Raw genomic sequence first — 21,384 nt, 5'->3', positions numbered from 1 at the left:
GCATAGGGGTGGTGGGAGTTCTAGGGCGTCAAGGAGACAAGTCTACCCCATGTGAACCTGAGAGGTGGGCTAGGTAACCAGGTCCCCAGGGGAGGACTGCCTGGAGGCGGCGGTGGCAGTGTTGTGTTCGCCTGCAGGAATTGGTGGAGTACTACCAGTGCCACTCACTCAAGGAGAGCTTCAAGCAGCTGGACACCACGCTCAAGTACCCCTACAAGTCTCGGGAGCGCTCCACCTCCAGGGCCTCCAGCCGGTCCCCAGGTAACACCGGGGCCTGACAGTGTGCCAGCTCTCCCCGCCCCCCACCGGAAGCCGCTGCGGCCCCTTCCCAGGGCCCAGGCCCTGCCCAGCCCGTTACGGGCAATGTCCAGTGACACCCACCTGTGCTTGTGACAGACGGGGACTCCCAGCACCTGCTCTGAGCTGCTCCTCTGTGACTGGGCTCCGTTGCCCAGACATCCGCGAGGGCCTGCCCTCGCGGACACCACACGCTTGTCGCTGGCACTGGTGGGAGGCAGCGGGGCAGGCGTCCCCGTCCACGGATCCTCCCTGTGCTCAGCCCCCGGCTGCCAGTTCGAGATGCGGCTGATTGCAGAGGGGACCCCAAGGGCAGGAACAGGGAAGGCCCCCTGCAATTAGGGGAGGCCCAGAGCGCTCGGCCTCCAGCCCAGGACTCTGTCCGCAGAGTTGCCGCACCTCCCGCAGCCTGCAGGGCCGGGGGTCCCACCCGGGCAGAGCGGGACAGGAGAGGGTGGACCGGCCTTAGGAGCACAGCTGTCAGCCGCGGTAGCACCCCGCGTGGTGGGGGGTCCTGTTTTCTGCCGAGGAGCGGGGCACGGAGTGGCTGGAGGGCAGCTCGGGTGTGGCCGGGCTGTGCTGCTCGGGTGGGGCTGGAGGCCGTCTGTCCCACCGCCTTGGCCCCTAGGCCACCCCCCGTCCCCGAGTCCCCGCCTGTGCCTGCCTGCGACTGCGCGAGGACGCCCTCCCGGCCTGTCTCACCTCCTCTCTCGCCTCTTTGCAGCTTCCTGTGCTTCCTACAACTTTTCTTTTCTCAGCCCTCAGGGCCTCAGCTTTGCTTCCCAGGGCCCCTCCGCTCCCTTCTGGTCAGGTACCGCTGCTGCCCGGGGCGTGGGGGGGCCGGACCCGCGGCGGCGGCCTTGGGAGGCCCCTGGGCCCTGCCTGACGTGGCCACGGCTGCCGCAGCCCGCCGAGGGGTTGCAGGGAAGTGGGCTGGGGGCTGGGCGGAGGCTGCTGCCGGCACCTGCGGACACGTCAGGCTTGGCCCTGCTCTTGCCACCGACCCCCGTGGACGTGCCCACCCTGAGGGCCTCTTCCCCAGCCCTGCCAGCCGTCTCCCTGCTCGCACCCGCGGGCTTGGCCTCTGGTAGCCGCGTGGCCTGGGGCGGAGCTGTGTGGGGCTCGGGAGCAGGAAGGATGGGGTTTGGTCAGCCCTGACCGAATGGCCCTCTGCTGCCAGAGTCAACACCCCTCCCAGCTGTGTGTGTCCCCTCAGTCATGGTCACTGTCCCCTGTCCATCAGGACTCCTGGGTCCCGGGCTGAGTTGGTTTAGCCAGGTTTCCCATTTGGTTTGGGCCCTGGAATCGGGGAACCACAGGAGCTGTCGTGGCCAAAGCGTGGGCACCTGCTCTCGTCCCTAAGAGCACACTCACTATGGGGACTGGGATATGCCACGTGCCCCCGCCCACATAGGGGCCCGCGCCCTGGGAACGGAGGCCAGTGTGCCCCCCAGAGCCTCTTGGTGGGCACCAGGGAGACCAGCCTAGCCCAGGGCCTGTCCCCGCCCTGCCTGGGCCCCTCCTGCAGCGTGTGACGCTGCCCGTCTCCCCGACAGTGTTCACACCCCGGGTCATCGGCACGGCTGTGGCCAGGTACAACTTCGCAGCGCGGGACATGCGGGAGCTCTCGCTGCGGGAAGGCGACGTGGTGCGGATCTACAGCCGCGTCGGCGGGGACCAGGGCTGGTGGAAGGGCGAGACGAGCGGACGGGTGAGTGGCCGCCGGGATCTGTCTGCAGGACACGGATCCCCAGTTCCTGGTGGATCTACAGACACCTTCACTTCACTTTGTTTTGTCATGTTCTCGTTTTAAAATGTTTGTAACTTTTAATTTTGACACGGTTCAAAGCATGAAGAGCTCCCATCCGCTCAGATTTACCGATCTCGAGTGTTTTGCCCCGTGCACTTGAGCATTTGCGTTGATGCACTCGTGCTTTGCCTGTCACTCGCACTTTCACTGTCACTTGTGCTCCATGTGTACCTGTCTTCCACTGGGCCACGAGAGTAAGTCACAGCAGTCGTGTTCGTTTAGCCTCAGTCTTTCCTACGGTCAAGATGTTCCGCTTCGATACAAGACAATCATCTGATCTGCCATCCGTGCTCAGTGTCCCCACTTGTCCCCACTTGTCCCAGTAACGTCTCCTCCAGCCCTTCCGCGGCCCTGTCTGGGATCCTGAGTAGCATTTACTTGCCCTGTGGCCTTTCTCTGTCTCTCACGACTGGCATTTTTGAAGAGTTCGTAGAGTGTCCCTCAGCTGAGGTTGGTTTGAGGTTTCCTCGTGGTCAGGTTGAGGTCACAGTGGCAGCCCACGATGGCAGGTTGTCTCTTCTCGGTGTCCTGTCAGGTGTGTGCTTCAGTGTGTCCCACTATCTGTGACACATTAACACCTTTGACCACCTGGGTAAAGTGGTGTCTGCCAGGTCCTGCCTCTGTGACGTTGCTGTAATTAATAAGTCGTTTGCAGGGTGACACTGAGACTAGGTACGCATCCTGTTCCTCGTCGCACGTCCCTCTCGCTTCAGTCATTTTCTCCCCCACCGTCACCATCGTGGCTGGAAAGGGGCATTTCCGACTCAGTTCTCCCCAGGAACCAGCCATTTTCCTGAGGAGACCTAGTTCCTTCCTGGTGAGGACTTGTTTTGAGTCCATTTTTGAAGGATATTTTCACTGGGTGTAGAAATCCAGGTTGGCAGGTGCTTCACGTTATTAACAGCATTTTGATGACATGTTTCCATTGTCCTCTGGCTTCCATTGTTTTGGTAGAAAAGTCAGCGTAGATTCTTTTATTTAAAAATATATTCCCTTATTTTTTGTAGAGATGGGGTCTCACTATGTTGCTCAGGCTGGTTTCGAACTCCTGGCCTCAAGTGAGCCTCCACCTTGGCCTCCCAGAGTGCTGGGATTACAGGCGTGAGCCACTGCACCTGGCCTCAGTCAACGTTCACAGTGTCGCTTCTTCGAGGAAAGTCTCCACACCCCACTGGGCCATGTGGGAAAGAAAAAACAAGCTTTTGTTTTTCATTAGTTTTGCTACAGTGTTCCTAGGTGTGATTTTCTCTGCTTGGGATTTGCAGAGATTTTTGAATCCGTGGCTCAGTGTCCCTTGGTTTTAGAAATTCCCCAGCCGGTGTAGTGTCCGTGCAGGTAGTGCACCTGCTCACGTCTTGCTCTTCTCCCCTAGGGCTCCATCCACATGGGTGGCAGATCTGTTTACCGTGGCCTATGTTCTTCACGCCATTGTTTATTTCTCTGGTTTTCCATCTCGTACTTTCTATCTACCCGTCTTCCAGTTTATTCATCTTCTCTTCAGCTCTGTCAATTCTGCTGTTAAATCCTCTGTTGGAGACTTAGTTTCAATCATTGTATTTTTCAGCTCTAGGATTTCTATTTAATTTCTGATTTCAGTTCTCTGGGAAAACCGTGTACCTTTCCATCAGTTCTCTCAACCATACAAACTGGAGTATTTACATCCCGTGACAGCTTCCACCCCTGCGGCTTGCTTTCTGTGCCTGCTTTTCTCTCGGTTTTGTCATTTGGTCCAGACTGAGTGCCAAGGTCACATACAGACGTTCTGGACGATGTCGTTTTCCTCAACAGGACTCACGTTTGTTCTGAGTGGCAGCGGGAGGGCAGGCAGATCCCCTTCCACCGGCCAAGGCTGGTGTGTTCGTGGGTCGCTCTTGTGCCGGGGCTGTGGCTCCCCCGGGCTCTGTGTGGCGGCCCTGGCTGAGAGCTCTGGGCTCCGGAAGGGTCCCTGATGTCCACAAGCCTCTACTCACCCCACCCCGACATACGCACGCACACGCACATGATCCTGCCATCTTTTCCAGATCGGTTGGTTTCCGTCGACGTATGTTGAAGAGGAGGGCGTCCAGTGACCACAGGAGCGCAGCAGCCTCGCGGATTTCCTCGGGAGAGTTGCTCCAGCTCAGAAGTCTGTCTCCAGCTCCACCGTGACTCAGAGGGAAACGCTCTCCAACTTCCCACGGCCCACAGGGAGGGGGAGGGTGTTCAAAATTCTGAATACGAACCGTTTCACCATCAGTCTGCCGCTGGGTGCGCTACTTGTACATAGAGGAAACCTAGGCCAGCCCCCCAGAGTGCAAGGAGCCGAAGCGCCGGCAGTGCTGTGTGGCCCTGGGTGACAGAGCTCGGTGCTCGCCCCTCGGGCCGAGCTGGCCTTCAGGAGCCTCAGTTCAGACAGCAGATCTGTCCAAGGAGGCCTGGGGACAGCAAAGGGGACCTGCCCCAGCCCCTCTGCTCAGCCTCCGCCCTCAGCCTGCTGCTCCTGCTGCTCCGGGGGAGGCCTCGGGCCTGGAGAGGCAAAGGGAGCCCGGCTGTGCCTGGGCGTGGGAGGAGAGAGCCTTGCATGGGGGCCCTGCAGTCCTGGCTCCCCCGGGCTGCCTAGACCCCCTCACTTCCCTCCACGCCAGGGGCGTGCAGAGACCCCACGGCACCCCCTCTCCCGGGAGGGGCTCAGGAAGGGGCTGTCGCTGCACCTGCTGCCCAGTCGATGGTACTGTTCTTTGCCCTGCTTGCCCCGCCCTGAGGCCAGGCATATACGTCTTTGCAGACCCTGAAACGGGCAGGGAAGGAAACAGAGTTTTCCCTTGAGAGGCCCCTGCGGCTCACGGGCCTGTCCAGGGGGTGGCCGGTCTGGGCCTCCTCTCCCTGCCAGGTGGTCCCGGAGGGCCTGCCCAGCCTTTGTAAGAGATGTCGGTTCAAGCGTGGCGGGACCTGCTTCCGGGGGCTTCTGCAGCCCACACTGGGCCTGTGGCCAACCCAGAATAAGTGCTCTTGGGGGTGCTCCCCCTTCCTGACGACTCCTGGCCTTTGACCTCTGGCAGGTTTAGCCAGACCCTGTTTTCTCTACCCTAATGTTGCATGAGACCTAGGGACACCATCTCCCTCCCAGCTCCGAGCCAAAGCTTCTGCTGAGACCTGGGCTCCCTGGGGCCCCCTCCTTCAGCCACCTGCGCAGCCTATGGGAGGAGGGGACCAAGTCAAGGCCAGGTGTTGGGGAGACTGGTCCCTGCAGAGGGCGGGGCCTGGGCACCAGGTGGCAGGGTCAGGAGGGTGGGGGCGCCCAGCGGGGGGAGACGCCCTGCAAAGGCTGGAGACGTGGAGGAGCCTTGGCCGGGGAGCGCACGCCCAGGCCTGTGTGTCGCGTGCACGGAGCACTTTGGAGGGACCCTCAGCCCCGCCGTGAGCCCAGGACGGCAGGGGGACCAGCCAGCCCCCTTTGTGTTTACTGTTGTCAGAAAGTTCCTGTGTGTTGGTTTTGGGATTTTTGTTTTGTTGTGTTTTGTTTGGCTTGTTTGTTTTTTAAGGGGAAAAAAGTTTGTAATTATTTCATCCAAATCTCCCGTGATATATCTGTGAATAATAAGGAAGAGATTTTATAATGGCAAGAAAATGATGTATATTTTAGTTTGTCAGGAAACAAGTCGTCATGATAACGAAAGACTGAGAAAAATAATTTAGAACCCTGGATTTTGTGAATCTTTTTGTTTTGTGTTTGTTTTGAAATTTGTGTTCAGTTGGGTTTTGTTTTGCACTGCACTAAGCAGGGTGGTTGGAGGACTGGGGCAGGCTGGGACGCAGTGTCAGCAAGAGAGGGGACGTCCCCGGGCGGGGGGGGGCTTAGCACCTGGGGCCGACATCAGCTGTGAACAGAGGAGTGGCTGCATGTGGGCCGGGGGCCCCGGGCCCCTGCGGCTGGTGGTGACCCCAGTGGAACACGGACTGTACACTTGCCAATGGGTTTTTTCAGACCACAGTTTTTACTGCAAATAAACCTAGTTCTTTTCTGCAGCGGTGGTCAGCCTTTCATGCCGGGGGAGGAGGGAGTGGCTGGATTCCTCGCCTAAGCCCAGTAGGGTCTGTCCTGGCCGGGTGCTGCGCCTCAGGGTGGCCTGGCCTTCGCAGAGGCCATGGGTCTAAAGGAGGTGATGGTGCCACGGCCGCCAGCCCGGCGCCTCCCCTGCCGGCACAGCACCCCGGGCTTCCCACGCAGCGTCCTGCAGAGCCCGCCAGGATGCCGCATGGGCAGCAACGGGGGCCCAATCTCAGCCCCACCCCTGGATATCTGTCCCCTCCCGAGCCTCTGTTCCTCCGTGTGTGTGAGGGGGGAGGAATCTCTCCGCTAGGGCGGGGGCCACGGTGTATGACAGAGGAGAACCAAGCAGAGACGGATTTCTCCTCTCTCCTCTCCGGTGGTCTGCCTTACCGCCTGGGCCCTGCCGTCAGGACCCCAGCTCCTCCCTCCCGGCCTCCCTCAGCGTGGGCTTCCCTGGCAGTCAGCCGAGGTCCAAGGCTGCCAGAGCACCTGCCTGGAGGCCCTGGAGGGAGCAGGGGCCCCTGCGGCCACTCCCGGCTGCAGTGGCCACGAGAACGTGGGGTCTGCGCTGAGCCTGCACCGCCCTGGAGAGGAGACGGGATCGTGGCCACTGGGGCGAGTGACCAGCAGCCCTGCCTCAGGCCGACCCACGGGAGACCAAGTGCTGGGCCAGTGTCGGTGTTTGGCTACACACGGGGAGGCCGGCTGTGCTTCCAAGGTGGCACAGCCAGAGAGTGGTGAGACTGCTCCACCCTGGTCAGCACAGACCCGGGCTCAGGCCCCACCTGCTCCAGGGCAGCCCCTCTCCTGTACCCCCATGGAGGGCCTGGGGGGATTTCTCAGGCCCAAGAGGCCCACCTGTTCCAGCACCTTCCCTGGGAGCCTCCAGCTCTGAGTTCTGGGGCCCACACATGGGGAGACTGAACACTCGCTGGACAGCCCTGGGTGGGCATTCCCAGCTGCCAGCCAAGCCCTGGAGAAGACCCCAGGCTGAGGAGCAGAGAGCCGGGGGCTTGTGGGAGCTTGGGGTAGGCGTCTGCAGGGTCCGAGCCCAGACCGGGAGTCGGGACGCTGGAGGGCCACCCGGGGCAGGGCACAGGCCCAGCAGGGAGGGGATGCCAGCACCCTGGGCTCCTGACTCCCCGGCAGTGCCTTCAGCCGTGACACTGGAAAGGGTCAGAGCCACACACCCCTGTTCACTGAGAACTGTTGCCCGCAGGGGTCACAGGGGGACCAGGGCCCCAGGCCCTTCATTCTGGCAACCGTGGACTCCCCATGGGCAGGGGCTGGCACAGCCTTGGAGGCCACTGTGTCAGCTTTAGAAACACTCCCGGGAGGAACGCAGGAAACAGCCCGTGTTAGGAGGTGGAAACGCTTAGCCACGTTATGCGACTTTTCCAAGGTCACACATGACCTCTGCCCAGCTCGGCCTGGCCCCAGAGCCCCCGCTCTTGTTCGGGCTGTGGCTCTGTTCCTTGGCACTGGGCTGCCTGTCTCCCGCCGGCCCCCAGGTCTCCCACCCTGTGTTCCCTGTGAGACCACAGTTTGCACAGGAGACCCTGCAGCCAGGTGTCCCAGGCCTTGTGGGACAGGCAGAGCTCCTGGATGCCAGCGGGGAGGGGGAATGAAAGGGCAGGGTGGCAGCCCTAGTGGACAAGATGGGCCCTGCCCGCTGTGTCCAACAAGGGGTGGGCCCCCCCGTGGGCGGAGAAGCTTGGGAACCTGGGAGGTGACACAGTAAGATGAGAAGCACAGCTCGGTCATGCCTGGGGTCCCTGCCCACGGCCTGCATGAGAGCCCTGGAGGGTTTGGCTGCTGGCCAAGGGGTCTGGGCGGTGCTGTGGGGTCTCAGTTGCTGCTTCATCCTTCCCTCCAAACGCCCCTGTGGACTGGGGACCTGTGCCTGGGCCTGAGGACAGCCCAGAGCCACCCACCAGGGGCAGGATGCCCCGCCAAAACTTCATGTCCTGTCTCCCCGTGGGACTGCGGCAGTGGCCGCAGCTGTGGACACAGTGCCCTTTGATGGTTTACGAGGCAGGCTGGGCACCCGCCCCGCACAGGCTCAGCGCGGGGGTGACCTTTCACTGCCACGCTGGTTTCACTCGGGTGACGCTGGAAACTGGTCAAGGAGGGAACGGGTTCTCCGGGACGTGCTGGCCCCACAGCTGCCCCTCCCACTGTGCCGGGGGGGGGTCACTTCAGCTGCTCATTCCTGGGGATGCCAGTGTCCAGGTGGCCACAGGCCCTGAGCCACGTCCACCTGCTCCTGTGTGGGTGTCAGGCAGAGGGGGGACCGTGTGTCCCTTCTGCTTTGGTGGGTGACACAACATTCCATCTTCATGAAATCGCGGGGATATGGTGATTTTCTTTTAAGATTCTCATAGGGAAAATAAAATCTTGGCAGTATAAGCCCAGTCTTGAAAATTGTTCTGGAAATTTCCCTGGCCCGTGCATTGCCTGGGGCTGACACCCGTTGGCTGTGTTCTACCTCGGTTGTGTCATCCGCACAGTGGGCAGCAGCCGTTCCTGTCTCACCTGAGATGACACACTGAAGTGCCCAGCCCACCGCCTGCCCCCGCAGGGCCACCTTCCTCTCCGGCAGCAGGACGTCCGCGGGTCACTGGTCGGGGTGTTGTCTGGTGCTCCCTTCGCAGGGCACACGCGGAGCTTGGTGGATGAGCCTCTTCCCTTAGGACCTCTCCCGTCCCACCCGGACACCTGCCCGCAGAGGGTGTCCTGCAGATCCTCTGCCCCGGGAGCCTGGACAGCAGGTGGGGGCCAAGGGCTGCCGGGGCCTGCGGAGAGGGCCAGCCTCAGCCAGAGGAACAGTCTCAGGCTGGCCCACCTGTGTCCAGGCCATGAGGCAGAGGGCCGAGCCCACCACAGCCCCCGCTCCAATCTGTGGGCCCAGAGGAGCCCTCACCCCTAAAGTAAAATCGCCTGTGACTTTGATTTGCACCAGTTTTCTTCAAAGTACACTAGAAGCAGAAGCAGAAAGTCATAGCACTCAGGGAAAGTCACAAAACTCCTGTGAAACTGACATTGCAGGGATTCCAGCCTCTGATCCCAGATGGGGAAACTGAGTCTCTGTGAAGGGAGAGGTGATGAGAACAGCCCGAAGTCGTCTGGGTTGGTGATAGGATCCTGTTTCGGGCTCCCTGGTCAGAGCCTGGCCGTCCCCAGCCCCCTGGGAGAGACAGCCTTTCCCCCATCCCGTACCCGCTTAGGGCGCTAAGCGGCCCTGGTGGGTGACGGATCCTACGATGCTGACACAGCCAGGGCCGGCCCCCCAGCCACCGCCCCTCGTCCGAAGTCCAGGGTGATTGCACTGCTTGCTTGGCTTGTGAGTTTTGCAATAGCCTCTGCTTGTCTTTGAGCTCAGGGCCAGGAGAGTGTGGGCCGCCCAGCCGTTGCCTGGACTGTGGCGACTGCGGGGTCTCCTGCCTGTGCACCCCTACGCGGCTCCTAGGGGGACTCGGGCCACGCTCCTCCCCCGCCCTGTCTAGCCCATTCCTCGCCCTGCTGAGGAGCACGGCCCTACCTGGGCTGCTGGGTGGACGGGCCAGGCCAGTCTCCCCTGCCCAGGACCCCCACACACCCCAGGGAAGCCTCAGACTGGCGGGGCCAGGGGACCAGGCAGTGGTCTCTCTGCCTTCGGGGCAGGGACAGCACATGGTCAGGCCCCCCTCCTCTGAGAGGCCCTCCTGGGCTGCCCGCCGGAAGGGAGGATGACCCCCTCAGAGCGGCCACAGCCAGCCATGTGGTGTCTCCTCTGCCCGGATCTCTCTGCTTCCTGCACCCCGAGCTCCGCCAGGGCAGGGACTGGGCCTTGGGTGTCTCTGGGTTCCCCAGCAGTGCTTTGTATACATTAGGTGCTCAGTAAATGCAGAAGACAGACAAGCTGACAGCAAGGCAGGTGGCATCAGTGCACAGCACAGCACAACCATTTGAGCAGCATGAGTTACAGCAGCGTCAATGCCATGGTCACTTCGGGCACTGGCAGCGGCACGCCGCATTAGTGACTGGACCCGCCGGTGGCGGGAGGTCTGTTCCGTATCGGTGCCGACTCTGACTCTCGGGGGCCCCAGCAGGCTGTGTCTGCTCACTCGTCCTGAGAGTCAGACCCAAGCCTCTGGTCCACCTCCGCCGGTGGCCCGGAGCAAGCTGTCTCCGTCTGTGGCTCTGCTGTCCCCTCACCTCCACATGGAGGCAGGAGCCCCCGCCCTGGGCCTGGGCTCTGTGCAGCCAAAAAGCAAGTGGCTCAGGGCCACTCGCCAGAGCGGGGGGAACCCAGGAGCCCAGGATGGGGTGCAGACAGCTCAGGGCACTGTCCCCAAAGAGGCTGACACGGACTTTCTCACCTGCCTCTGGAGGCAGGCGCCCCCTCCCTGGGGTGAGCAAACTGAGGCCGGAGCACAGTCGTGCGAGACGTCGTCCCCACGGCAGCCCCGGTGCGATGGCGGAGGGCCGCGGCACAGGGCTGCACTTCTGCCCTCCGGGCCTGCGCTGGGCTCGTTGGGGCGTCGGGAGCTCCCCGGCAAGCTGGGGCAGGCAGGGGTGCACAGGTTCACCGCGGCAACCCTGCGACCCCTGTTGGTTAGAGACCAGGGAGTGAGGGTCACATGGGGAGGTCACCCGGCAGGTCACCCAGGCAGCCGGGGCGCAGGGTTCACAGCCCTGCCCCGCGGCCCTCGGGCTGTCCACTTGGCTGCAGCTCGGCTACCTTGAGGCCTCGCTGGTGGTGGGCGGTGCCTCCCCGCCCACATCTGGGCGGTGACATGGGGCTGGCAGTGAGGCTGGGGGCGGGGGCTGCCCGGGTTCCGGCCAGGCCGCTGCTCAGGAAGGAAGAAGCTGAGGGCACCACAGACACTGCCACTGTGGCTCTGGGGGCCAAGGGGGCTGGCCCAAGGTACAGCCCCGGGAGGGGTGAGGCTGGGGCCTCCCTGGCTGGGCGGGGCTGGGACTGGCCTGGAGCTGGCGGGAGCTGCCTCTGGCTGCGGAGCCATCTGGCGGGTGGGCAGCCGGGGCCTTGGCACCCCTCCGCTCTCCCCCACCGGGCAGGCTTTCCTCGCCTGACCCTTCCTCCTGCAGCCTGCCAGGAGGGCACATCTGTGCTGCCTGCTCTACAAGGTTAAGCTGTTGCCGACGGCCTCAACCCTGTGACAGCCCCCACCGTCTGCCTGACCCCAAGCTCAGGGCTGTCCCGCGCCCTCACTCCTGGGCTGGTGGGGAGTTGGGGGGGGCAGGAGGGCAGGGAGATGTTGAAGCAGCTGCTTCTGGGCAGGCAGAGGCGGGAGGAGCACTGGGGCCACTGCCAGGCCCAGCCCCAGGCCAGGAGAGACCCCTGAGGGGCGAGTGGCAGCTCCCGGCCAGCAGTGTTTGCGCTGGCAGTGGTGCTGGGGGAGGAGGCTTGGCCCAGAAGCAGAGCAGGTGTACTGTGCCCCGGGCAGCGCTGCTCAGCCGAGTGGGGAGGAGGGGCAGGTCCTGGCCCTGGAGAGCCTTCCTCGGTGACCACGACTTTCCCCCAGTAGGACACCACTCGTCGGGGCTCCTGGGAGACCAAGGACCTTCAAGGACCGAAGGTGAGCAGACAGGTGCAGAGGGGCGTGCCTCCCTGTCCAGGGCCACCTCTGCGGGCAGAAGCAGGCGGGCTGTCACACTGTGGGGCGAAGGGTGGCTGAGAATGGGGACTGGGAGGCTGAGGACGAGCTCCCGCCAGCAACCCCCTCAGGCCCCTCCCCTCGGATCACAGCTGCCTCCCCTTGGTGGGGGGTGGGGAACACTGAGGGCAGCCCCGTGCAGCCTGAGAGCTGGGCCCCTCCCTCATCCCCCACTGTGCCCAGGACAGGGGTCGGTGCCCAGCAAGGGCTCGGGTAGCACCCAAGGTGCAGGTGGGACAGGGTGTGGCAGAGGGTCCCCAGCCTCCCCGAAACCAGCCCCAAGGGTGGTGGGGGAGGGGCGCAGGTGTGTAGCCTTTGGATCCTCGCAGGCCTGGCCTTGTGCCCCAGTGCAGCGGCATGGTGGCCCTGTGGCCCCGGCCACCTGAGGGAGCCCCTCTGTGCCTCAGACTTCTCCCCATGAAACGGGGACACTAGTCTTGTCACTGCAGGTGGCCAGCGAGCGCGAGTACAGCGTGCTCAACCTTGGTCCCCCCTGGGAAAGGGATGCGACTTTCTCCACTCTTTGGCTGATCCGTATCAGTCGTCACGCTTAGTGTGGACAGCACAGCCCGCCTGGGCACCTCGGGTCACAGCCAGACCCCTTTCCCTTTTCCTGGTGTGCCCAGAGAAGGGCATGGAAGCCCTTTGAGGTCCTTTTCCTCCCCATGTCTGGCAGGACCCACCCCTGGAGGTGGCACTTTCTCTCCTGAGACGGGGCCCCCTGCTCCTTCTCTCATTATTATTAGACTTTTCTGGTTGGGAGGTCTGGGAGGGCTTCCCGAAGGAGGAGGGATTCCAGGCAAGCCCTGAAGGCCAGCCGCAAAGATGCTGAAGGAGGGAGGCCCCTCAGTCCGGCTTCTGGGGTGGCTCTGGGAGGGTGGGGCTAGGACCATATCAGCCTCCACCTCGGGACCCGGGGGCTTTGGCGCCAGTGAGGGAGAAACGACTCGCACCTGGGCTTGGGAAGGGGCTGCCCGGGGAACGTGCTGGCTCCATGCTTGAGGGTCGGGTGTCCTGTCTCTAGACTGCCACCAGCGCCCTGGGCCACCGGCTCCCTGCCCACACCACCTCTCCCTCCTCCCGGTCTCCCCGTGTGTGTGCAGGTGATGCCACCCTCACCACAAGCCCCAGCCCTGCTGGGCTGTCACCACTGTCTCCTCTGGGGCTCCTGCCTCCCCAGTCCCACCCCCACCCCACAACGTGTGGGTCACAGGCACTCGGGAGCATCTTGGTGCTCTAGGGCTGGCGGATGGGCCCCTCCGCGCTCCAGCTGCCCCCCGACATCCGTTACTGCGGTCTGGGGCTGAGGGTCCCACGAGAACGGAGCTCCCGGTTTGCTGATCTTGGTCCTCTGTCCCGGCCCCTCTGTCCTCCCTGCCCTCCCTCATCAGTGGCCCCACTCCCCCAGGCCTCACGTGGGACAACTGCAGCCACGGCAGGCCCTGTTCTCTGCCTCTCCTGGGGCCCCAGCTTTGACCTTACTGTCTTCGGGGGCCGGCAGAGGCCCGGCCCCACCATGGTCACCCTTGGGCGCAGCCAGAGCCTGCTGCACACCAGGCCCTCAAAATGTGTATGTAGAATGAATGAATGAATGAACAAATGTCTTGGAAGGCCGCAGGAGGAAGGCCCTGGAAGGTATCCCCACGGGGGCCCAATTCCCCTGGGCACTCGCTCTGCACAGCCCCCACTGTGTCCCCTCAGCACCTACCCAGTCTGGCTCTCTCCCCGGCTCCCTGCAGTGCTGAAGCCCGGAGTCCCCATGGCCTCGCTGAGCCGAGCCCTGCGTGTGGCCGCTGCGTGCCCTCGCTGGAGCCCTGCCCGGGGCCTGGGGCTGCGGCCCCCGACCCGTGCAGCCGGCCCCACGGCTGAGAAGAGTGTGCCGTATCAGCAGACCCTGAAGGATGCACAAGACCCCTCGGCAGTGGCCCGAGGCCCCAGCCGGCCTCTGCCCAGCACGGCCAATGTGGTGGTCATCGGCGGGGGCAGCCTGGGCTGCCAGACCCTGTACCACCTGGCCAAGCTGGGCGTGAGCGGAGCGGTGCTGCTGGAGCGGGAGCGGCTGACCTCTGGGACCACCTGGCACACGGCGGGTAGGAGCCAGGGGCCGGGGGGAGGGACAGGACTCAGCAAGGGGCCAGGCCTGGGCTGACAACCACAGGCCTGTCACAGGCAGCTGAGCCGGAGGGGAGAGACCGCTGAGAAAAGCTGTGTGGTCAGTCTGCAGGCCGCACATCTGGGGGACCGCTTGTCCCCCAGGTCTCTGAAGAGCTGCGTGGCCAGAAGAGAGCAGACGCTGCCCGTGTAGCCCTGGAGGGGCCAGGAGCCCCAGGCAGTGTCTGCACTAAGAGCAGAAGCCCCTTTCCAGGATGGACCACCAGGGACGAGACTGTCCTGGGAGCAGGGGAGGACAGACAGGGCCACTTCATTAACCAGTGGGCATATATTTAGCACCTATGGTATGCAAGTCCCTGGGGCAGCTGAGCTTCTGCCTCAACCCTTTCAGCCAGGGTGTCCTGGTCTGCAGCGCCTGCCGGTTCCTGTGGTGTAAACACCCCCCTGCCCCTGGCCAACCTCGAGCTCCCAGTGTGAGGCCACTGGCCGCGGAGCCGGGGAGAGGCGCACACCCACTCGCGAGAGAGACGCCAGCCGCTCCCATACTCTGCTGCCTCTAGGCCTTGCATTTGCCCTCTCGCGCCCATCTTAGCGGGCTGTCACAGCCTCTCCCCTGACGTGACCCCAGCGACGTCCCCAGCCTCACTGCCCAGACTCAGCCGCTGAAGGGAGCAGCCTTTGTCGTGAAGAGCAGAAATGTGGGCTGGGAGCTGCCCACTGCCCACCTGCTCTCTGACCCTGGGACAGAGCCCTTTGGTGCCACCTTCATTTCATCTATAAAATAATCATGCCCACCCCCATAGGTTCGGTGATATCACCCGGGACAGGCTCAGCACTGGGCTTGGCACACAGCAGGTGCTCCCCAAGTGGGAGCGTGGATATTGTCACTCTCCACTCAAGGGGCGGGGGTCCGCCCTAACATTCAGCTTTGACCCAGTCATTTCCCGCCCAACAGCCTCTCTGGGCTCCCGGGGGGCTGCGGGATATGCTGCAGGGGTGGGGAAGGGGTGCAGCTCCCCTCACCGGGGGCTGGGGACTGACCTGCTGCTCCTCCCTCCCGGGCCAGGCCTGTTGTGGCAGCTGCGGCCCAGCGACGTGGAGGTGGAGCTTCTGGCCCACACGCGGCGCGTGGTGAGCCGCGAGCTGGAGGAGGAGACGGGGCTGCCACACGGGCTGGATCCAGAACGGGGGCCTCTTCATCGCGTCCAAACGGCAGCGCCTGGACGAGTACAAGAGGCTCATGTCGGTGGGTGCGCTCCGGGGGTCTCACGTCGGGGGTGCGCTCCCTGGGGGGGACTCGCGTCAGGGGGTGCGCTCCCCGGGGGAAGGAGCCTCGACAGGTGACAGATCTGGGTTCCAACCCCGCGCTGCCCTTGCTGGCTGGGCCACCGGGAGCAAGTGACTTTGCCACCCTTTATTCGGAATTCCCGGAGAACCTGATTGGCCGAGCTTATCCCTGAGTGGGCGGAGCCTGTCCTGATAGGCCACACCTGAGGACGCTGATTGGTTGTGCTTGCGCCAATCAAGTGTGGTGGGGCGTGGTCTACCTGGAACCAGGTGACCGGGAGCCAGATGCCGGGCTGGGCTCCCCGGCTTGTGGGCGGCTTATTTCATACGACAGACCGCGTGCCACGCACTGGCCCAAGCTCCTGTCGATGACATAATAGCGGGAGGTGGAGGAGGCCACCTGCCCGGGTCCCCGGCCCCGCATGTCCGAGCCGGGTGACCCTCCTCCAGCCGGGGCGTGGGGGCCGGGAGGCTCCCGGGAGGAAGCGGGCGAAGGCGGGGAGAGGGGAGGCCCCTGCAGCAGCTCTGCGTGTCTGAGCGGAGGGGACATTCCTCCAGCCTGGAGCCCGAGCGGACGCAGGGACGGCCGGCGTGGGGGCGGCGTGGGGACCGGGAGGCACCTGGGAGGAAGGAGGGAGGGGCCTGCGGCCGTGCTCCCCACAGCTGGGCGATCCCCTGGGGTCCCCCCAGCTGGGCAAGGCCTATGGCGTGGAGTCCCACGTGCTGAGCCCCGCGGAGACCAAGGCGCTGTACCCGCTGATGAACGTGGACGACCTTTACGGGACCCTGCACGTGCCACACGACGGTACGGTGGACCCCGCCGGCACCTGCACCGCCCTGGCCAGGGCGGCCACGGCGCGGGGAGCGCAGGTACCGGCGGCTCTGGTCCCCTACTCCCAGCCCGCCCTCCTGCCTAAGAGCCCCGAGAGCAGAAGGCAAGAGGGCAGGCGCCTTCTCTGAGTGCTGTGTGACCTGGGCCGGTTAGGACCTCTCTGGGCCTCCTGATCCACTCCTGCAGCGGGGAGGCCGTGCCCGGGGTCTGTTTGGAGAGTCAGTCCCGTCCGCGGGTGCAGCCCCTTCCTGCCTCCTTCCCCTGCGTCTGACTCTGCCGAACGAGTGAATCCCCCTAAAATCCCTTCTTGCAATTTTTATTTTCCTTTGTCCGAATTACACAGGTAGTTGTAGTAAAACATTTAAAATAAGCAAAAAGAAGACAAACAAGCAAAAAAGAAGTGAAAATCACCCAGCAGTAGCCAGTGTTGACAGTTTAGTGTGTTTCACTCCAGGTGTTGTTTTCTGTAAAGACCTGTGTGTACAACATGGAACCAAGCCCTACATGGTTTGGGGACTTTTTTTATTTTTTAAAAAAAAGAACAAACAGTAGACCACAGACGTCTTTTCATTAATCAAATGTCTTGCTTAAAAAAAGAAAATTGGCTACTTTTTCACATAATGAAAAAGGGTCCCCCCATTTGTGGCAAGTTCACCCGTCAAATTACAGGTGGATTTTAGTTTTCTGGTGCCGTGATTACCCCATTTCCCGGATAGTATCCCATGAGACCTGCTGCTAGCAGAACAGTGTCCTCGGGTCCCAGCCAGGAGGGGAGGTTGCTCAGGGTAGGTGGTCAGCCCCTCTCAGGGAGCCCGGTGTGGCTTTAGAAGTGGTCCCTCTTGATCCCAGGTCATTGAGAACTGCCCGGTGACTGGCATCCGTGTGCGGACAGATGACTTTGGGGCACGGCGGGTCACGGCTGTGGAGACAGAGCACGGCTCCATCCAGACACCCTGCGTGGTCAACTGTGCAGGTGGGAATGGCATTTCTCCTGACTCCCGGGTAGCCATGCTGGCTGCCCCCTAAACCTGGTCCCACCCCTGCAGGGCCTCTCTCTGAGCCAGGGAGTCTGCAAGGTAGACAGGTCTGCAGAGTACCCATGGCCCAGCGGGGCGGCAGCCCCCACCCGGTGCCCGCGGAGCTGAGCTGGCTCTGCTCTGCCTGCAGGAGTGTGGGCAAGTGCCGTGGGCCGGATGGCTGGAGTCAAGGTCCCGCTGGTGGCCATGCACCATGCCTACGTCGTCACTGAGCGCATCGAGGGGATCCAGGTAGGTGGACAGCCCAGGTTCTGTGTCAGGCTGGGCGGGAGGTGGGGGTGGTGGTGGCGCAGGGAACTGGCCCTGAATCCCAGCTTGGCCACATGCAGGTGGCGTGACCCTCCTGGGTTCCCTCACTGCCCTGAGCCTCAGTCACCTCAGCTGTGACTGAGAGGGCTGTAGAGGGAGGGATGAATTGACGGCTAGAAGGATGCGTAGATTGGTGGGTGGAAGGAAGTACGGAAGAGGGGACGGACAGACGCGTGGGTGGATGAATAGCTGAGTAAGTGGATGAACTGATGGAGGGAGGGACCAAGGGAAGCAGAGTGGATGGAAGGATGGCAAGGTGGATAGAGGGAAGGGAGTTGGTGGACAGGTGGATCTGTGGAGGGAGGGACAAGGGGGCGAGCAGGAGGAGGAACGTGCGGATGGAGAGACGGATGGGGGAGGGCGGGGCAGAGACGGGTAGGAGCAAGTGGCTGTGTGATGGATGGAGGGAGAGCCGGTGGCCAGTGGGCAGGAAGCTCCTAGCCCCCACCACAGCAGAGGGGAGTTGAGGATAGGAGAGGAGAGAGGGCAGGAGGCGCCCAGCCCCAGGTGCTGGCAGGTGCACCCCGGCCCCCCGGCCTCCCTTGGCGGAGGGCTTGCGGAGAGGTTCTGAGTGCCAGGAATCGGTGCCCTCTGAGACAGGCACCGGGCACATTTGGGAGCATCCAAGCATGCCAGGGTCTCTGAAACTCCTGGGAACAAAGCATGGCTAACAGCTCGGCGGGCTGCACCACGCAGGACAGGCTCGGGGACTGTGGTTTGGACGTCATTGAGAAGCCGCACCCTGAGGGCTGGGGGCCAGCTCCAAGGGGTCTCCCTTCATCCATCCCTCCCTGCTGCCCACGTAGAACCCGTCTCCCCACTATTCCACCCAACCTCCCTCCCACTCTCCATCCAGTGGCGACTGTGTGAGCTCCGTGTTCCAGGCTGTGTTCTAGAAACTGTGGCCGTTACAGGACAAGAGCTGGGGAGGGTACCGACCAGCGAACAGGCAATTCCAAATCGTAGCCGCAGGGGCTCTGATGGGACCCCAGCCCTGATGGACCAGGGCGGCTCCCGGAGGAGGAGGCCGCATCCGGGTGAGGCAGGGCCGAGACTGCAGGGTGGGGACAGTGTGAGAGCCTGCCCTCGCTAGGGTCAGCCCAGCAAAGCGGGGTGCCTGGACCCGCAGTGGGAGCCCCAGGCCTGCAGCGGCCCGTCGCCACCCTGCGTGAGCCTGGCATCCCTCCATTCGCTGCAGAGGCGCCACGCTTGGGGGCTGCGTAGACCAGAGCCATGGAGAGGGTGGGGTGGCTTGGGTCCTGGTGTGCGCCGGGCAAGCCCCTCCCCGGGACGCAGCCCCCATCATAGAGCAAGTGCGACGTCCAGCAGATGCCCACGGAGGGCCGCTGGTGCAGTGCTGGGTGTGCAGGGCCAAGAGCCACCTCACTGCTTGAGGCCGAGCGCTGAGGCCTCTGTGGGGTCCATGGGGAGAGCCGCTCCCCCAGGTGGCCGCGAGGGGGCGCCCTCAGACCGCAGCAGGCTCCCGAAGGGCGGGGCAGAGGCTGAGTCCTGGGGACGGGGCTGCAGGGAGCATGGCCGCAGGGTGTCCACGGAGCCCAGGGCTGCAGCTCTAAGCCCCCGGGCTGGACTCCCCAACTCCTGCCTTGGGGGCACCTTTCAGGGAAGAAGCCGGCACTCAGCCTGGGCCTCTGCAGCCGCCCCCTCCTGTAAATTTCAAGGTCAGAGCCAAGCTGGGGGTGTTATTTACAAAGCCCTTTGGGATCCCCATGTGCCTCTGGGGACTGGGCACAAGGAAAGGGCTACGAGCCCCAGAACCTCTGAGACTCAGTAGGAGAAGATTGGAGATTTGGGGCTTTGGGCAAAGTCCCACAAGCCCCCTGCAGCCGCTGGCCACGTGCAGGTGTCTGGAAGTCTGGGCTTCCAGAGGCTGCAGGGGGCAGTCGGTTTGAATCTGGGCGGGGAGCGGCCTGACTCTGACCTGCCCACCTCCGTGGTCTGACCCCAGACAGGCCAGAGAACAAGCTCTTCATGCCCAGGCAGGTCCCGTAGCCAGGCGGTGTCCGGGGGGGGGGGGGGTGTCCACCCCTCCCTGTTGGCTGGTGGCCTTGTGCTGGGGGACACGGTCTGCCCAGACCAGACGCCACCTCACAGCATGGGCATGGGGGCTCCGGAGGGCAGGTGAGGGCTCGGGGCTCACACACTGTTCGTCTTTCTCTTGGGCAGCCAGAGGGCTGTTGTCTCAGCGTCCTCCATTCTGAGGAGCCATCCCGGGCCTGGGTCCCAGCACTCTGTCCCCACTCCCTTCCCTCTCTGGTCTCTGCCTCCGTTAAGGCAGGTGGGCTCGGGCTCCCAGACGTTTCCCATGCCAACCGTCCTCCCAGCAAGGGTGGCAGCTCTATCCCAGGGCAGAGTGGTGGGCAAGAGCCCGGGCTCTGGATTGGAATGCCGACCCCTCCATTGCCCAGCCCAGAAAAGTGCAGTTATCACTCTGAGCCTCAGTTTCCTTTTCTGCAAAATGGGCAATCACTGTTGCTGTGGCATAGGGCTGAGCTGAGGGGAGCGTGGAGTGAGGCAGCTGAGCAAGGTGCCCGCCTGCAGCAGGTGCACACGAGGTCATAGCTGTGCTGCCCCTGACGATGACCGAGGGTGGGGACGGTCCAGTCGGCCAGTGCCTTGGCGGGAGAGGCCAAGGAAGGCAGGGCCATCAGGCGGGACTTGGATGGGGTGGGTGGGGGAGAAGCAGGAACAGATGGAGGGGAGTGGGCTGAGGTCAGGAGGCAGGGACGTCAATGGCACAGGGCCGTACTGGGGACAGCCAGAGCAGGGTAGCTCCCGCATGGAGAGAGCAGCCCAGGTGCCAGGTGGACACCCTGGTGCTGAGCTGGGCACGCTGGGCACTCAGAGGCAGCGGGGCCGTGCCAGGGCAGGAATGTCAGGACACTGGTCCTGCTGGGACAAATGTCAGGGGCTTCCCTGGCCGCCAGGTGTCCCCACCGCCCTGTTCCAGGGAGTGCTGGGCTTTCCTTTGTTTGGTCTTTGGAGCAGTCGTGTTGGTGGAGGCAATGCTGTAACTTATTATTTTTAACCAGCAATCAGTTACCGAGAATGTCAGTGTGCCTCCTGGCAACCGTCCCTCTATGCGGATGTTCTTGCTCCAGTTCTAGAGGAGCGGAGCCTGGAGGGGGCATCTGCCAGGGCACCCCCGTCTGTGCTCAGAGCCGGCACGCAGGGTCACGCGTTCCTGTCCAGGGCAGGGGTGGTGAGGAGACATTGAGGAGAGGCGGCTCCCCACACGCAGAGGAGCCACCGTGGCGGTGGTCTCTTCCCACGCGGGCTTGTCTTCTACGTGGTTTGTTCTGCTGTTTGCTGTTAGGCTGGTGGCCTGCGTGTGACATACGGCTGCAAAAATACTGTTATCTCCTGAACAAGTGGCGTCCAGCGTTTTGTGTTTCCTGCGGTTTCCCAGCTGCTCAGTTTCCTGCATAACTGTCACGTATGTGTGTGTGCACACACACGCGTGTGTACAGCACTATAGGTGTGTGTGACGTCATCCTCATGCCCCAAACCCACACCCACTACCAGGCGTTCCCCACTCCCCACCGTGTCCCCAGGACTTGCTGGCTCCGGACGTTCTGCAGACAGAATCTCACGTGGCGTCTGGGGTCTTGCCCTCGGCACGGTGTCCGGGACTCACCAGGTGGTGCGGGTTTCAGCACCACACTCCTTGTGGCGGCTGAACAGGATTCTGTTGTACAAATACAGCACGTTTTGTTACTACTTATCCGTTCATCCATCCATGGACGTTGAGTGGTTTCCACTTTTTGTTATTACGAATAGTGCTGCTGTGAATATAAGTGTGCAAATTTTTGTGGGGACGTATGCTTTCATTTCTCTCGAGCATACGTAGGTTGGGCATCCAAAAATTCAAAATCCGAAGTGTTCCCAGATCCAACCTTTCTGAGCACCAGCATGATGCTCAAAGGAAGTGCGCACTGGGATATTTTGGATGTCGGCTTTTTGGGTTTGAGATGCTCAACTGGTAAGCATAT

General features: G+C 62.8%; 2 protein-coding genes across 2 annotated transcripts in view; both read left to right on the top strand.

Annotated features, from left to right (window-relative positions):
- The window catches only part of VAV2 (vav guanine nucleotide exchange factor 2), a 147,030-nt gene extending 140,918 nt beyond the window's left edge, over positions 1-6,112 (top strand). Inside the window, exons 25-27 of the mRNA XM_045562303.1 lie at positions 138-261; positions 1,854-2,008; positions 4,129-6,112. Coding sequence (XP_045418259.1) covers positions 138-261; positions 1,854-2,008; positions 4,129-4,176 — 327 coding nt within the window. The 3' untranslated portion in view covers positions 4,177-6,112. The remainder of the gene's footprint in view (positions 1-137; positions 262-1,853; positions 2,009-4,128) is intronic.
- Positions 6,113-11,120: 5,008 nt separating this feature from the next.
- The window catches only part of SARDH (sarcosine dehydrogenase), a 55,016-nt gene continuing 44,752 nt past the window's right edge, over positions 11,121-21,384 (top strand). Inside the window, 8 exon segments of the mRNA XM_045562561.1 lie at positions 11,121-11,267; positions 11,669-11,719; positions 13,537-13,887; positions 14,976-15,073; positions 15,075-15,155; positions 15,887-16,066; positions 16,878-17,001; positions 17,196-17,296. Coding sequence (XP_045418517.1) covers positions 13,557-13,887; positions 14,976-15,073; positions 15,075-15,155; positions 15,887-16,066; positions 16,878-17,001; positions 17,196-17,296 — 915 coding nt within the window. The 5' untranslated portion in view covers positions 11,121-11,267; positions 11,669-11,719; positions 13,537-13,556.

The sequence above is a fragment of the Lemur catta genome, chromosome 10, assembly GCF_020740605.2.
Source record: "Lemur catta isolate mLemCat1 chromosome 10, mLemCat1.pri, whole genome shotgun sequence".
NCBI classification, from domain to species: Eukaryota; Metazoa; Chordata; class Mammalia; order Primates; family Lemuridae; genus Lemur; species Lemur catta.
The sequence above is the reverse complement of the archived record's forward strand: the minus strand, read 5'-3'. Positions and strand labels throughout refer to the sequence as shown.